Raw genomic sequence first — 17,243 nt, 5'->3', positions numbered from 1 at the left:
TAACAATCTTCTAGTTCTATGTTCTACGTTCTACGACAAACCGAACTAACATTAACACGAATTTAATTGATCTAACTCAAGAGAATCACCATCCTGGGATTCGATCCTTCGGGGAAAAGGAAAATGCTTTGCTGAGCGTTCTCTCTTAAAGCCCCACCGAACTGTACGAAATCCTATCTCGCTTTCCACTAACGATCCCATTGGCGCTTCGAGCTACTGGAAGAGTTTCTCTAACGAGTGACACACACTCTTCATAGCAGTTTCCATATCTAAAGAAAGAAAGGGATAGAAATAGATAGAGATAGAAAACGAGGACCGAACGAAAATCAATTTTATTTCCTACCTCAATCCTTTCTCTCATTTATTTCTCCTTGCACCATCGTTAAACGTACACCCGCCTAGTGAAATACTATATCTCAAATACTCGATCGATATCCAACTTCTCACCCAACTTTCCGAACGATTAATAAAATCTAAAAATAAATCCTACATGATCCTTTTTTTCGCCTTTCGTTCATCGACCAATTATCCATCCCTATTGTTCGTAATAATTAAGCAGCACTGTAATTACGAGCAAAATGCAATCCGTAGAAGCAACCGTGTACCACTTCTTTCAACCACAAATAACAGTGAGTACCACCTTAACGGGTTACGTGTACCGTAAGTAATGAATAAGTGGAGTCAAGGGTGGATCCCCTTTCATATTTGTGTCGTACCTTACCACCTGCCGTTTTACTTCATCCTCGTATAGCTTGGCACGCATCGAGGTTTATGCGCATGGAAACTGCAGTCTATCTATCTTACTCTCTCTCCCTCTCTGTCTCTCCCTCCTTTTTCTCTCTTTATCTTTATCTCTCTCTCTCTCTCACTCTTTCTCTCTCACTCTCTCTCTCTCACTCTCTCTCTCTCTCTCTCCCTCTTTCTCTCTGTCTCTGTCTCTGTTTCCACGATATCCTAAACGAAGACAAAAAAAAGGAAAGAACTCATTACAAGCGAACCTTTTATACTTCGCCTTCATTGTCGCTAGCTATTTCTCTTGAGACGTTTTCACCTTCACGTATATATGCAATACGACGAGCTGAAATTATCGTGAGCTAGATTCGGTGATCGATCGGGACCAACCATACGTATGTATATATGTATGTATGTATATTTCTATTTCTCTCTTTCTCTCTCTCTCTCTCTCTCACTCTTTCTCTCTCTTTCTCTCTCTAGTATAGAATTTCCATAATACTTCGCGTCTCGATCGAAAGCATCCAAACGTATTATTATTATCACCATTATTATTGTCGACATACGGAAGGAACGATTTTTATCACCGACTGTACTAGGTCATATGACCAACCATTATTCTCCTTGCTATTTGGTCATAGTCGAGGTTCTTTATTACGGCGGTCAAAAAAAGTGGGAGAAAAAAGAGATAGAAACTTTTAGGAAAGCCAGTTCTGTTTCTCACATGTCTCAATATTATAACTATTAATAATAATAGTAATAGTGAAGGATATACCGGTCATAGTTTACTTCGGACAATATCGTCTCTCGTTATCGTACACGCATCATTTGACGTCGTCATATCCCGAAATATTACGTTCATCGCCGTAGATGAGGCGTAACAAACCGACAGCCACAAATTACAACCCTCGTTGGCCGAGTTGGATGTAAGCTTGCCAGCAACTCGGCACTAAGTGGTGTAACAGAAGACATAATAAGGGGATAATCCTACAAAACGGATTATGTTAAGCGGGAGAAACGAGCTTGTTTACGCGAGGGTTCCCACCGTGTGGGCCACAGATCGCGAGCCTTCTACGTGTTTCCGTACGGGTAGTATTTTCCCCTCTTCCTCTCTCTCTCTCTCTCTCTCTCTCTCTCTCTCTCTCTCTCTCTCTCTCTTTCTTGTCTTTTTCAGTAGAAAAAGCGTCACCAGTCATGAGAATGCTTTAGAGAAAATGGCGAAAGTAGGTGAGATTGTATGCTATATTACCACACGAGCCGTTCGATAAACAAAAAAAAAGAGATATCTTCGTTCTCTTCCTTTTTTGACCTAAAACTTTCCTTACCATCGTAAAAGAGATAGAACTTCTCTTTTTTTTCTCTCTTCTTCTGTCTTTCTTTCTCTCTCTTTTTTTTTTTTCTTTCGTTATTCTAGAAACTACAACTATACGAGAATTTAATGACCGGATTACTCCAAAATCAGAGGATTAGTTCTATTTATCTTTATTTAGGAGTTTTCTTAAATCCATTTTCGTCTTTTATTTGTCCATTTAATGTAACTCGCGAGTTTAATGATAATTAACGAAAAATTCGATTTTTCACAAAAACGATCCTACTAAGCGGATCATCGGAAAAATCAGATTACACTAAACCAAATGGAAAGACTCGTTTGCAAACAAAACGAAAAGCGTCGCTTTTATGCTCGCTGCCAAATGATAGAAGCGTCATCCGACAAAAGTATTATGGTTCATCGATGAGATGCTCTGATTGGACGCGTCGACACATATATGATGCGATCGAATAAGGGTGCTGACGATAGATATGTATTTATGTATATAATACCTATATACATATATATATATATAAAACTGCTTACTATGTATGAATTCTAAAATAATCAAATTGATGCACACAAATATGACAATAAAACCAACGGATTCAGGGCTTTACGTTCGTTTATTTATAAAGAATTGTGGCAGAACTTACTTATTCCGGCGGTCATGTAATTATGCAACTTCAAGCATATTCAAAATTTCAATTCCAAATGGTCGCACGATTCTCGGGATTAAACGAAACTTTGTGAAAAGGGGACGACACGTTTAAAGTTAAAAGTTATCATCGGATAGAAACGTGTACGTCACCTCTTGACATTACATTGAATAAAACAGCAGGCACAGATGTTGAAACGTTTTCGATTAAACGATAAACATTAAGTAAAACCGAATTCCGTTGAATTTTGCCGAATATAACTGAACAAACAAACAAACGAAAAACAGGAAGAACCGCAGTGGAAGACAAATAGCCAGACATTTATGAAACATATAGACTTTGCCGTGATGCGATCTCGCGTAGATTGAAAATTTTAAAATAAATGAATTTATAGAAATCGTAACGTTTACCGGAGAATAGCATAAATATTTGCACGAGCTAACCATTTGTCATTTTGTATTTAGAAAGGAAAAATAAAATTTAATTTTAAAATAAACGAAATTATAGATAAAACGAATTTTTCTAAAGGATATTTTCCAGAAATTATCAGACAAAATTTTCGATAACTCGATTTTATATTCCTCAAAAACGTGGTAGCTTGAATAGTATTATAAAGTAATCGATCTCACGCGAAGACGTTGAATATGTACGCGAGCAAATATTAATGCAGTACGGAATTGTCAGGAAAATTATTAGACCCGTTGACGATCGTTCGGATCGTAAGAATCGTAAATTGCTTCGATTTTGTTTGGCCCATAAATCAAATAAATTATTTGAAAAGTATTTTGCATTTAAACGAACACGGCTGAACGCTAACGAAGCAATGTGAAATTTTTACAATTTTTTATTTGTAATTTAGCATAAAATCATATAAAAATGTATTATCTTGTTTGGCATCGAGTAATCGATAACAAAACGAAACCTCATGCCCTTCTTAATTATTTGTTTGGGATTATAAAGTCGTTTAAAGTAATGAATTAAATGACAATGAATATATGTATATGAGATTAATCGAAAGAAAACGAAGCATAAAGGATCAAACAAAAATAATCAAAGTGATAGAGATTAAGATTTATAAACATTAGATTCATTACAATATATCAAAATCCTTGGATCTACGAACTTTAGCGAATATGGTATTGCGCATTGTTAAATTCACCACATCGACTATAGTTGTATAATAATAAAATATATATTCTATACATGGAATAGTTTTACTACATAGCTTATGTGGTGATCAATTAGACTTTGGAAGAAAGTATACTTGCATCACTTCCATAACAAATGATTTTGCAATTTCATTTAACAACGAAACCTATATTAACTAAAACATATGGATACTTTAATATCTGAACTGAATTGTGAATTGTTTTGTGAACTTCACAATTCATATTCATAATTCATAATCAAAATCAAAAATCACAAATCACAGAACACGGAACATTGAACACAGAATACAGAATACAAAAACATGGAACACAGAACACAGAAAACAGTGCACGGAACACAAAGAATAGCTTAAACTTATATAGCTTATCAAGATTAAGGTATGCCAAGGATTTCTCAATTGCTCGAATAGTTATGTTATCTCTCAACGTTTCTCTGAATAACGAATTGTTTTATGAGGAATGGTATTCACAAAAGAGGGTAACAGCCAACGCGTAGAAGGAACTAGGAGGAATAATTGAAGTTAAAACGAGCAACTTCGCCATGACCTCCTCAAAACTCCCAATTAGTTATAATTTTTAACTTTAATATAGCATATAAATATAGACACACATATATACATATACACACATCTATTCACGAAATCAGCACGATCCATGATGGCCTTAAACTTTTTTCTTTTTTTTCTTTTTTACTTACACGCAAGTCGTCACGCAATATATTTTTTATAATTCTTCTTGGAGAAAAAATATAAAAATGTCGTAAAACTATATGCATATATTTGTTATAATATTCAGACAAAGACTAAAACCATTGCATTTAATAATGCAAAGCCAAAACTTTAGTGCAACGTTAATGTACGCACAAACTCTTATTTCAATTTTGCAGTTACGCGGATATCAAAATCTAACGTTCCCCTTAAGGGATGCGCCAACTTTTGGACTTTCTAGGACTGCAATGTACCTAGTTGCCAACACGTTAACCGACTTTCACGTATATTTTCATGAGTTAAATTCATTTTACTCCGAGAGTTATGCTATGTTGAATACAAAATTAACATACATAGGTCTAATTGAGATCTGTGAGTGAGAGTTATAAAATGGAATAAAGTACGGTCAAATTTGATCAAAAGAAAAGTATGGCATGCAATGATTTTACTAGAAAATAATTTTAAAATTCACTTTGTGAAATTTGCGAGACCAATTTTCTTCGTTTAATCTAAAATCTTGTAATCTAATTATTAAAATACGCCAATGTAACATATGATTCGAAATAATAATATTTCAATTTAAAATTAGATAATAATTTCTTTCACAAAAAAAAAAAAGAAAAAAGAAAAGAAAAAAGAAAAAAGAAAAGAGAAAAGAAAATAGATTTCGTCGAATTCTTAAAAAAGTTGGTTGGATAAAAGAGGAATATTTAAAAATTCGTGGATTAAGACGAGTTAACCGGAAAGCCTTTGAACTCTCTACGATGGAGTATTCAAAGTTCAATCTATTCTAATAGGCTGCACTTTGGGTTAAACCGCTTCGAGGCAATACCCAAGCTTGCCTACGTCTGCTACGTGCCTTGTTCGAGATGGTGCAATTTACTCACATACGTTTAGAGAACATCGATGTTAGGCGAGAAAGTTTAACCAAAACGTGAATAGTTGTTGAAGTCCAATGTAAGAAACAATTTGATAGCTCGAATGTACGCATATAACTAAGTACGTATAAATATATTATATATATATATATATATATATATATATATATATATATATGTATATATATATATATATATGAATAAAATAAACGAGATTTTCGATCGATAAGTTTTTCTTCTTTCTCATGTCGACGAGACGAGCATTTAACCATAACGATCCACCTCGGAGGTAAATTATCACGCACGTACGAAACAGTCCGTGTGATTAACGAGATTACGCTTAGCGACCGTAGCGAGTTGCTAGCCGAGCGAGTTCTTCCTGACGTTTTCATGACGATGAACACGGCCATGAGGATGACGAATGAAAAGAAAAGAAAAAAATAACAAGAAGAGAAAGGATGCGAAAATGAAGAAAGAAAAAAAAAGGAAAACAGAAAAATGGGAAAATAAAGAGAGAGAAAAAAGAAGAAGTTGACATTTCGTAACTGTGTTATGTTATGTTCCTCTTAACCAACCCCTTGTTTCAGTAATTTCTAAAAATGGCATCACCTGATTTCAAATATATTTCTCGTGGTTTTCACTTCGGTGAGATAATGAATCTGAAGAATGCACCGTAAGTCAAGAAAGTTTGCAGTAGTCGCCATCCTTCCCCCATTGCGTGTTCTCTTACTAGTACGACGATATAATTTACAAACTTATAATACTTTTTTATATGCCCGTAGCTTTGAAACTATTGTCCCGAAAGGAACTTCCTTTAGTATCGTTCTCTCCATCTTAGAGATTAATATCGAAAGTACGATCGGTTCGTAAGCGAGCGTTTTACTTTTCTAAGTTAAACATCTCTTTTTTTTTTTTTTTTTTTTCTTTTAATCCTTCACATTCTCCATCTAGACTTCTTGTTTGTTCTTCATCAAAATTACGATGGATATCGAATTGTGGATATAACTTAAGATTCGATCTTAAAATTAAATGAAAAGAAAAGAAAAAGAAAGAGAGAAAAGTTAAAATGTCTTATTTATTTTTATCCAACGGCCCTGATTACGCAAAGTTCATTAAAAATGCATTTTAATTAAATAAACGTACAATCAAGTTTCACGCACGTCCTATGTACTGTCTACATTCTCTATATATTGAAGTCTCGTGCATAATTACGTAGATAATAAAGTTAGGACATAACCAAGAACGTAAAAGCGTGTAAAATGTGAAACATATTGTTCGAAGTCAAAATTTAAAGAATAAATATATGTTTTTTTCACGTGAAAGCTGACTTTACACGAAACGCATACACGCTAAAGACCATTCATCCGAGATTTTCGTCACTTCTTAAAAATGTTAAATAGCTTTTCTATTTTTCTTTTTTTTTCTCTTTTCTTTTGTTTTCTTTTTTTCTTTTCTTTCTCTTTCTCTTTCCAAACTTTCCTTTCTTTTATTTTTCGTCATTCTCTTTCCCGTTGAATAACATTTATTGCGGATATATTACACCGATAACCGGAGGCACCACCTTTCAACGCTCTTTAATCTTTAAAGTAATATGCATTTTTATGATATAAATATGAAATTTACGCGCGTCTGCCTTGCAAACGATATTACCGTGGTCGTTAATATCACACAGGCACATTATTCCTATGAAATTTTCTGGCTTAACCGTAGAAGAGAAAGCGTGATGGCAGATAAGATCGACCCTTTTACGAAAGTTGATACATAAATCTACGCTAACTTCGAAATGATATATCGTTCGTTCTTCCTCTAATCGGCGTGAAATAGATCGTCGCTTCTAACAAAGCTGAATTTCCGAGACAAACAAGGCGAAAGTTATTAAAACTTGAGTAGCGAAGTTAATGAGGTCACGAACGTAGAAAGATGAGGTGTGCCTACCGATCGTAAGACGATCGAGGGTTCGAAAGATAATATAGCTCTATCTCTACTTCAGTGATTAACGAGTTTGTATATTTATATGTTTCAGGTCTCGAGGAGTACAGGGATACTGTCACACTTCGTCAATCTAAACATAGTGATACCAGAGGCATTTATATTAGGAAGCGACGAGCATCACGTCGACGTAGGGTCCATCATAAATCTCGTATGCATAATAGAAAAGGTAAGATTATCATCAGACTCTTCATTTGATCCTATATTCGAGCTGGAGTGTGCAATTAGATCAGGACTAATTTTCTCTCTCTCTCTCTCTTTCTTTCTCTCTCTCTCTCTTCCAGTTCTCACTTTCGGACTTATTAAATAGACATACATAAACATACCAACCACGATTCTTTAATATTCGCAATGGCGATTACGAGGCAAACAAGCTCACCGCAGCTTGTTACTAATTACCGGCCATTTCATTCGTCGCGCGCTTAATCCCCCCGAGAATATTAAGCTGTTTGCACACGAGATTAGAATATGACGAGGACGATTCTCATACATTGCTGCGATTTTATTTGACTGAAATAAACGTAGTCATGCTTTTAAATTCCTTATACTTTTCTCGGACAATTTTTAACTATAATAACGAGGACGTGATAAAATTCGATCGATCATGCGACAAAGACGAATAGTTCGAAAGCTTCGCTAATCGTTTTTATTACACTTAAAAAGATTTCAAAAAAGATCGTGCCTTTGTTATCAATCTCAAGATACTTCACGTTTCGACATTGATTTTTTTTTATTTAAAAAGTGTATCAGAATATAGTCGTAAAAACTGAAATAATATATACACACATATATATATATATATATGTATATATATATATATACATTAAACTCGTTAGAGAACGAACAGCAGATATTAAACGCAAACGAGAAAAATCTCGACGAGACTCGAATGAAGAGGTATTGAAAAAGGAGAAGTAGAAGGAGAAAGAGAATGACGAAGGAAGAAAAGGATAGAGCGCGGTTAATAACTCTGAGCGACGTTGTTTTAAATATCCATGTTGTGTTCCGCTTTTCCTCGTTTTCCAACTTTATTCCGGGCATCGATATCCACGGGCATGGGCGAAAATATAGGAAGAATGAAAGGACCGTGAATTTCGATGACGCTGATTCCGTTGTAAATTGACGAGTGCCCGTAGATAACGTTAATTAAACTGATAAATTAAAAGTGTCACTGCATAGCGTAGCGAAAATTGATCACGCTTGTGTTGTCCATCTACGTATTCATTGGATGTATAGGTTCCTATATATCTGTGTTGAGTGTAATGTTCGTATTTAGGTATATGTGTTTATTTATCTGTATATATGTGCGTGTGTGTTCTATTTCATAGGGAGCAAATATACGCAACGCGCGAATGGTTGCTCTAATATAACGGCATCCTTTATGATTCCTCCTCTCACTCTTTCTCTCTCTTCTCTAACACTCTCTCTCTCTCTTTCTCTCTCTTTCTCTCTCTTTCTCTCTCTTTCTCTCTTGTCCAACTATTTCTCCTTCTCTCGAAAGCGAACGAATGTGTAAGTACATATGTACATACATATAAATAGTTCAACATACTTTACAGAGGATGTATCGACATCGGCATCAAATACACACGTATGTATAAATACGAGTATTCGTATAAGTACACGATAGGAAAAAAAATACTTGAATAAACTCCGTCGCCTGGAAAAAAAAAAAAGAAAAGAGAAAAAAAAGAGAGAAAGAAAGATAGAGATAGATAGATAGATAGAGAGAAAGAAAGAGAGAGAGAGAGAGAAAGTCCATGGTAGCATTAAAACGATGTCGCTATATGCACCAGTCGGCAAATGAGAACGAATAAAGCTTTGCCTTTTATTGTAAACAGCATTTTCGACTCTTCCTATCTTTATCTTACATTCTCTTTCTCTTTCCCTTCCTCTCTCCTCTTTTTCTAAATAACTAAAATTCCATTCTAGAAATATTTACGTAAAACGATTTTTATTAAATTTATATCATTTGTGGTAACTATTATATGTTAAATTTAACGAATCGTACGACATGATGAAAGTTCAATGAGAACAAGAAACGAAATAAAAAAAATTCCAATATAGATCCTTATTCTATGAAAGATAATTTAAAAAGGAAAAGAAAAAGTAAGCGAGAAAGGAAGCAATGAGGGATATTGTTTAGGTATTAGAATGACACGAGAGAATAGGATAAAGCAAAAACGGACCGAGTAATAAAATACTCGAAAGGGGAGTTTTTCGGTAGGTAGTAAAGCTTCCACTTTGCTATACAAGCTTGCTAAGAAGTTGACTCTCTCTCTCTCTCTCTTCCTCTTTTCTGTCTTTCTATTTGTATATATATATATATATATATATATATATATATATCTTCCTTTTTAACGTTCTCTCTGGAATCCTAGTTTCTCGAGAAGTTCGTAGAAGCCTTTTAGTTTCGCTTGGCATACCGGTACGCTTATATCCTTCGAGAGGACCTCGCTTGATTCCCAGTGCGACCATACAATTTTAAGGATAATACGACAAAACGTGCATCGCCGTTCGGCGAACATTTCGATCGTTCCTAAAGATAAGTTGCCGAGTGGAGTTTTAAGCTAGTGATCGTATCGGAATAACCTGCCCTCCAACGATTTCATCGAATTTCCAACGTAATATTTAATTTCTTCTTAGGAACTTAATGAGTTCCTAAATCGTTCCAGGAAAACTCTTCGTTCATGTTTCTCTTTTTCTCTTTCTCTCTCTCTATCTCTCTTTTTACATATACATATATATATATATATATATATATATATATATATATATATATACTTCTCTAATAAACATACTTGATGATTGAAATAAAAATTGAACAATTATGTATGTATGTGTATATATATAATATATATAGTATATAAATATATATATATATATATAATATATATAATATATAAATATATATGTATATGTACGCACACGGAAAATTACATTATAACAAACAAACGAAAATTCTTCATTTAATTTCACGCGCGCAGGACTTTATAACGGCGATTCCGACGTGGCGTAGAATTTGCATACACAATGGAGAATCCCAGGGGATGAGAAGGAGGGCCGAGGAACAATCGATGAGAACGGTCGAGCTTATGCTATCTCTCCCTCGAAGCTTAAACCGCGAAAATTTGGCGCGGTGAATGCATTTTCGAAAATGCCAGTAATCTACTACCGCATACGGAAATTCTGTACGCTCTGATGGCCGCATAAACGCGAAGAACGAACCATGGACTATTCGTTATCCAAACGATTTCTGCGGGAATACGGAGTACGATCGTTTGATGTTAGCCTTTCATACGTATTAAATTCATACGATATGTATACATATGTCATATCGGTAATAAAATATACATTAAATATTATTTATCGTTGTACCATTTTATCGAAATTTTGGTAGAAAAAAAGAAAAAAAAGAAAAAAAAAAAGAAAAGTCATAAATATTTCTAACGAGGTAGAAGAAAATTACTGACAAATGTTTGATCCAAATATTATATCTTAGGGGCGCTTATTAATTTTGCAATTTACATAGAAACGATAGACGGACGTAGTACGAAACGATAGCTCCAATTTCCTATCGGCCATAAATTCTTTAAAATCTGTACATTATTACAAAGAGGAGGTACAGGAAAAAGCTATTTAATTAAACGAATGAACATCGGTAGTGCAGGTGTATATATATATATATAAAAAAATTATTAATGTTCTATTATTTTTCCATTGGTCCATTCATTTAATAATTACGTCCCACAAAATGCTCGATCCAAAGAAGAAACTTATTTGTTAATTAACAAAAGAAACGCTTGTCGATATGTATATTAAATAAATATAAAAATAAATCGATAAATTTCATCGAGAACGAAATACTTCAAGTACGTCGCCGTCATCGTCGTAGTTTTCGTCGCTGAGAGAAGAACGGTAAGCTCTTAATCCTTTAGCTCGAGTTTTTCGCTTTACCTACGTTTCGTTGGATTTTCTCGCGTCAAGCTATCTGAGAGTTTAATACTTTTGAGCTTGAAATACGCAACGAAATATTTCCCTCCCCCCTCCCCCAACTAGCAATGAAAATGCGCATGGACATAACATTAATAAATTAATCTTCAACTAATTTGTGTGAAGTAATCAGAATGTCCGTAAAGATATAGAATAATAGAAATATAAAAGGAAACATTCACGTCTCTCGAGAGTTAACGTTAAACAGGCCGTCATCCATCAAATGAAATATAATCGCCTGTTCATGAGTTTCATCGGTCAAAGAAGTTATCTCGGGTCCAATCCTAATTGAAAATTCAGAGGGGAAGAATTCTCGCTTGGTCTCGAGAAATTGTCCGACCGTTCAGGAAAATAATTTTTCTCGTGGATTCGTTAAACGAGTTTCGCTTAAGTACACGAGAGCTTGGCAGATTAATAGAAGGAGAGGAATGAGAAAGAGAGAGAGAGAGAGAGAGAGAGAGAGAATGAGCGACACAAAACGTCCGTCAACGTCGAAAGTAATAGTCCCTGTTCGAAGGCCATTCTCTTTCTATAACCGAAACTGATAACGACTCTCTAACGTCGTTAGAAAGTGTACTTCCAACAAAGCCTACCTTTAATATCCAACCGCTCGAGCTTAAATTCAATATTCCAATTGCTAAAATCACTAGAGTCTCTTTTAAGCCTGACAATGAATACCCTAATCGCTACTTACGTACCATGTCGATCGTTTCAACGAACGATACGACTTTCTTCGTTCTTATCGGTGAACAGTTTTCAAGATCGTAAAATGTTAAATGAAAAATAAAATCTCTACGTACAGAAAAACAAATTTTGTCGAATTAATTAAATCAACAATCAATCGACTCTAGCATTTTCTAAATAAAAAAACATACGAATATTAACGTGTTTGTTTTCGTGTGTACGCTTGTGCGAGTATTTGATGATGAAAAAGATTTTCACGAAATTAAAAATTTTTCAAAGAATGTAAACGTTATAATAACAATAATAAAAGCGTTCTACTTTTTTTTTCTCCATTATTCGAATATAATCTTCTACTATGTATATTCTTACTGGGTGAAAAAGAAAAGAGAAAAAGAATGATTCATGGTATGTAGATAGATAAACACGAGAGATAAAGAATATTGACGATAGAAAAATGAAATTTATGGAGGATAAAAAGCTTTAGTGAATTCAGGCAATAAGTTATATATAAGAGGTAAATTCGGTAAGACGAATACGAAACATAAGTTTCAGCGGTAATGAACCGCAGCTTGATTAAACCACGATTTGATCGCGTCATACGAAATTATGATAGACCCAATTAAACTTTCAGTAAAATTCTCATTACACATTGCGGTGCAGAAGCAGAAGCTCGTATAGTTGCCATTGCATTTCATGAAAGAGAGATAAAAAGAGAAAGAAAACTTGCTCGTTTTTCTCGTTAATAATATCGACCGGTTGGTCTCGTTTGCACGAGAAAAAAGGTTGTGTATACCTTACAACAAATTTTTGCTAACTTTACCAACGTGTAGGTATCAATTCGCAATACGAGGTACCCTTTAATCCTTATAAATAAAAAAGATAAACGTACATTAGCGATCATTAATTCCTTTTCCATAATAATCACGAATTTTTCTTTTCTTATATTATATAATTTTTCTAATCTATATCAATATATTTTATGATGACAATAGTTTTCTCATCTCTATGATTTTATTTTATGAATATTGAAAATTCTTGAAGTTTAAAATTTCTCAAATAATTATGTTTATTATTCTATGATAATTTGACATAATGAATATCTGAATTAAATATCACTCATCACTTTTAACGAATTACTTTAATTATTTATAAATACTTATGACAATGAAAAAACTTATGATATTATTAGTTTGCTCCTTACTTCTAGATAGATATCATTGGTTTGTCACATTTCCACACATAGTACTGTCATACAATGATAAGCACGGATGGATAACGTATGACTGATGGAAAGAGAAACTCGGTCAAATGGAAAAAGTACCAACGCCATTAATGACCGCAGGTGTACAAAGTAGCCTTCGAGTTTTTCTTAAGTTAAAAAGGACAAAAACTCATTGCGAGTTTCATTTCTCTTTTCAACTAGGAAAAGAGAAAACTAACTATATGAATAATATCGACGATGACAAGAAGGAAGATGATCTTTTAATAATAATCGCTTTTAATCGTTTCTTCGAAGCGAGCAAACTGAGAATTCCCTCAAGGCGATGTCGAACTTTCAAATTGATTCTAAATTATGCGATTAAAATTTCAAATTACCGAAGCCCACGGCCTCCGTCATGGTTGTATTATCATTCGAGATGTTACTTAAAAATTCCACGGTAGAAAAGCGGTAAGTTAATTACAAATAAGAGTACTAGCCTGTCCAATCCGGTGCTTCTCTCCCAAGAGAAATACAAGTTCTTCAAATTTTCATGATAGATAACATTAACTATAAAATATCGATTGTATTAAGGGAATAGTAAGAAAAACAAACAAAAAAAAAAAATGAGATTCGTTTTTGTCTCCTCCGCGAAAGTTCTCCGCTAGAAAAGAAAAAAAAAAAAAAGAAGAAGAAAAAAGAAAATAGATAAAAATAGAAAAAAAAATGAAGAAGAATCTTTCGTTCTTTCTTTAAGAAATCAAAAACTTCAAAACGAACCAACGTTCGATCTTTTGGGAAAGGGACTTGGAAATATGAGACGGATACGATAGTCGATGTTGTCCTTTAAGAAGGATCACGATATCCGGTTACTATTCAGGAAATAGTACTCGTTCTTCATAAGTCTCAGGGTCCATGCATGCAAGGACATAGCCGTTCGTTTTTCAGAAGCTGATCCTCGGAGTCAGGAGTAATAGCAGCTTTAAAGCCGAGATAGCGTTTGAACTTTCGGCTAAGTCAGCCCTGGCAACAGAAAGTCTCCGATATGAACTTACTCATTCTCTCTCTCTCTCTCTCTCTCTCTCTCTCTCTCTCTCTCCGAATACTCCTCTCTAACCCTCTCAACCATTCTCTTCCATCGTCGAACTCTCCTAAGCTCGCTTCAGGAACGATGGATGGTCCGAAGAAAAATCGAACGAATCGAGGAAGTAGGGGATAAATTCCTTTTCTTTTCTAATAATCCGAAGAAAGAACGACCGTAAGGAGCGAGGAGGACTAATCTGGTGGACGACGACGACGACAACGAGGACGAAGAAGACAACGACAACGACTCACGGCTTTCAATCGGTCTTCCAACGTCCCAACGATGGAACGGCGGAAAGGAAGAAATTGCGAATCCATCGTCTTTCTCGTTGTCGTCTTGACTATCGAGAAAAAGGAATAAAGCCGGATTTTAACGCATGACCGACGCACTTCTCTCATCGGATTACTTCGACAATAGTTTCGACAATAGTTTAGTATAGTATCACTCGAAGACGTCTCGCTCGACTTAACGTAAAGCTTCACTCAATTCCTTACGTTTTAATAATCGAGATTTGTCGTTGCTATTGTTATTATAAAAGACAAAGAAAAAAAAGCGAAAAAAAAAGAGAAAAGAAGAAAAAGAAGAAGAAGAAAAAAGTAAGAACATATCATTGTGTCCTTCGTAAGAATTTTATTTGCTAGTCAAAATTTACGTGCCGCACCTGCTACAACGTAAAATTGCCATAAAGCTGATACCGGTTATTGTGCAACCGGTGAGCGAATATTATTTTTGATACGTCCTATACTCACGGCGTACTCCATATACGAAAAAAGGTCTCAAGCAACGAGGAGAACATAAATCAAACTCAATCGGCCATAATAAGGAAACTAGACGGAGATGGAAATCAGGCATATCGATAACTCCCTTTTCGTAAAATTGTCACACACATTGCCCAATATTCCGATCTTTTACAACAGGAAAAATCAAGAAAATTTTTTTATCGAGGAATCAACGTGCAACATGATATTAGAGATTAATTTTTGTTTAATGTAAAAAAGGTGAAGTGAAAAAGCATAAAAGACAAACGAAATCCATTGTAATTTGAAGAAACGATAAGGAGGTATGTTGAAAACGAGCTCATGCGCTAGAAATTCGACTCTTTGTTTCGAAAAGTTTGAACGAACTATTTTCGCATTTTGGTTTCTAGTATTCGCGTCTCGGGATCTACAGGCAAGAGGTAGTTCAAGATCGTTATTCTCGATCGATGACATTACCGTAACTAAAATCGAAAAAGTATCTCGAATACGACTCCTTGGAGTCGTATCGAGAATCGTTTCGAATCTCGCGAGGGAACGAGATTGCTATTGGAATTCGTTCTCAACCAAAGCTAGTTTTCGCTTGGTCCTCGCGACGATGTAAGTTGTAACGATCGTTCGTCTTGGAAAATTGATTTTGAAAAGTACGAAAATAGAGCTACACGTCGAAATCTTTTACGTTTGAAAATCAATATTTCAAAGTATCGGTAGGCCGATTAAAAGGAAAAAAGAAAAAAAAAAGAAAAAAGAAAAATAAAAATAAAAGTAAAAATAAAAATAAAAAAAAAGATAAGAAAAGAAGAAGAAGAAAGAAAAAGCTTAATTCGTGTTATTAGTTCTTTAATCTACGAGGGAAAATTTCAATGGTACATCGATATTACAGCTAACCACGAAATAGAATAACGCGATAATTAATGACAGACTTCGTTCATGTTTCTCTCTTTCTCTGCTCCTCCCAATATTTAACTAAATGTGTAATAATGATCATTCGAGGTGAGCTTAATGCAGAATTTTAACCCGAATGGACGACAAAACTTTCACCCTTTAAAATTTTCACCCGAATACGAATGAATTATTTCTAGAAACTTTCTTTTCTCTCTTTCCCTCTCTCTCTCTCTCTCTCTCTCTCTCTCTTTCTCTCTTTCTCTCACTTTATATTTCTCCGTAGAAATTTACGAGGGTAAAACGCAAGAGTGTAAAAAAGCTGCTTCGGCTCGCGGCTAACGTTTGAAATCCACTACGAGTACGCTTAGTTTCGTTCGAGGAACGATGACAAAGTTTTTATATGTCTTCTCTCTCACCCCCAGGAAAAGAACGATTTCTCGCGAAGAACGATCATAAATTTCCATTTGCGCCATTTACCCCGAATCCACGGGATTGCCATTGGCTATCTATATAGGTTCTTATTGAACGATAAATATAGAATGTCTCAAAAGCACCAGGATTCGACGATAGGAGTTCGGGCTTCTTCTTGGATAAAACGTTGAGTTTATATCCTTTCTTATCTCATCTTTAATTCCATCATCGATGTAGGTAATCATTTATCCAGATTTCTGTCACCAACTATGAGAATAGATGAGATATCGATCATATGGAACAAAAGGAAAATACGTATAGTAATGATAGGTATAATATATATATTCATGTTACAATTTCACTAACGACGACTCGTTCTATCCGTTCTATTATACTAGTAATAAAAATATGAAATACATTTTTCCATAATATTGATATCATCGTTATCGTCTCTCGGCTTACTCGAAAGAAGTAGCATTATAATATTGCAATAGCAATAACGCTCATGCGTGCACAATGGTGAAGAGTGAACGATATCAGGACGTACGTACTTTAGCGAAAATAGCAAAAGGAAAAGAAAGAGAGGGAAAGAGAGAGAGAGAGAGAGAGAGAGAGAGAGAGGAAAGAACCAACCGTGAAAGTTTTCCGATCGAATCGACGTAAAACTCTCGACGTAAAAGGCCGTTCATAAATGCGAACTTTCTCGATTCGCTTTGTTACGCGTTTCCACTGTACCGCGTACGTTTCATAACGTCGAAGGAACGACGGGGTGGTACAACGAGCCACGCTC

The 17,243-nt window shown here is 34.8% G+C and overlaps 1 protein-coding gene across 4 annotated transcripts in view; it reads left to right on the top strand.

The window, feature by feature from the left end:
- The window catches only part of LOC124425972 (zwei Ig domain protein zig-8), a 187,970-nt gene that overhangs the window by 157,269 nt on the left and 13,458 nt on the right, over positions 1-17,243 (top strand). For all 4 annotated transcript variants that reach the window (XM_046967141.1, XM_046967131.1, XM_046967159.1 and 1 more), the window contains exon 5: positions 7,478-7,612. In XM_046967141.1, coding sequence (XP_046823097.1) covers positions 7,478-7,612 — 135 coding nt within the window. The remainder of the gene's footprint in view (positions 1-7,477; positions 7,613-17,243) is intronic.

This window comes from Vespa crabro, chromosome 1 (genome assembly GCF_910589235.1).
Source record: "Vespa crabro chromosome 1, iyVesCrab1.2, whole genome shotgun sequence".
Taxonomy (NCBI): domain Eukaryota; kingdom Metazoa; phylum Arthropoda; class Insecta; order Hymenoptera; family Vespidae; genus Vespa; species Vespa crabro.
This window is presented reverse-complemented; position numbering and strand designations above follow the sequence as displayed.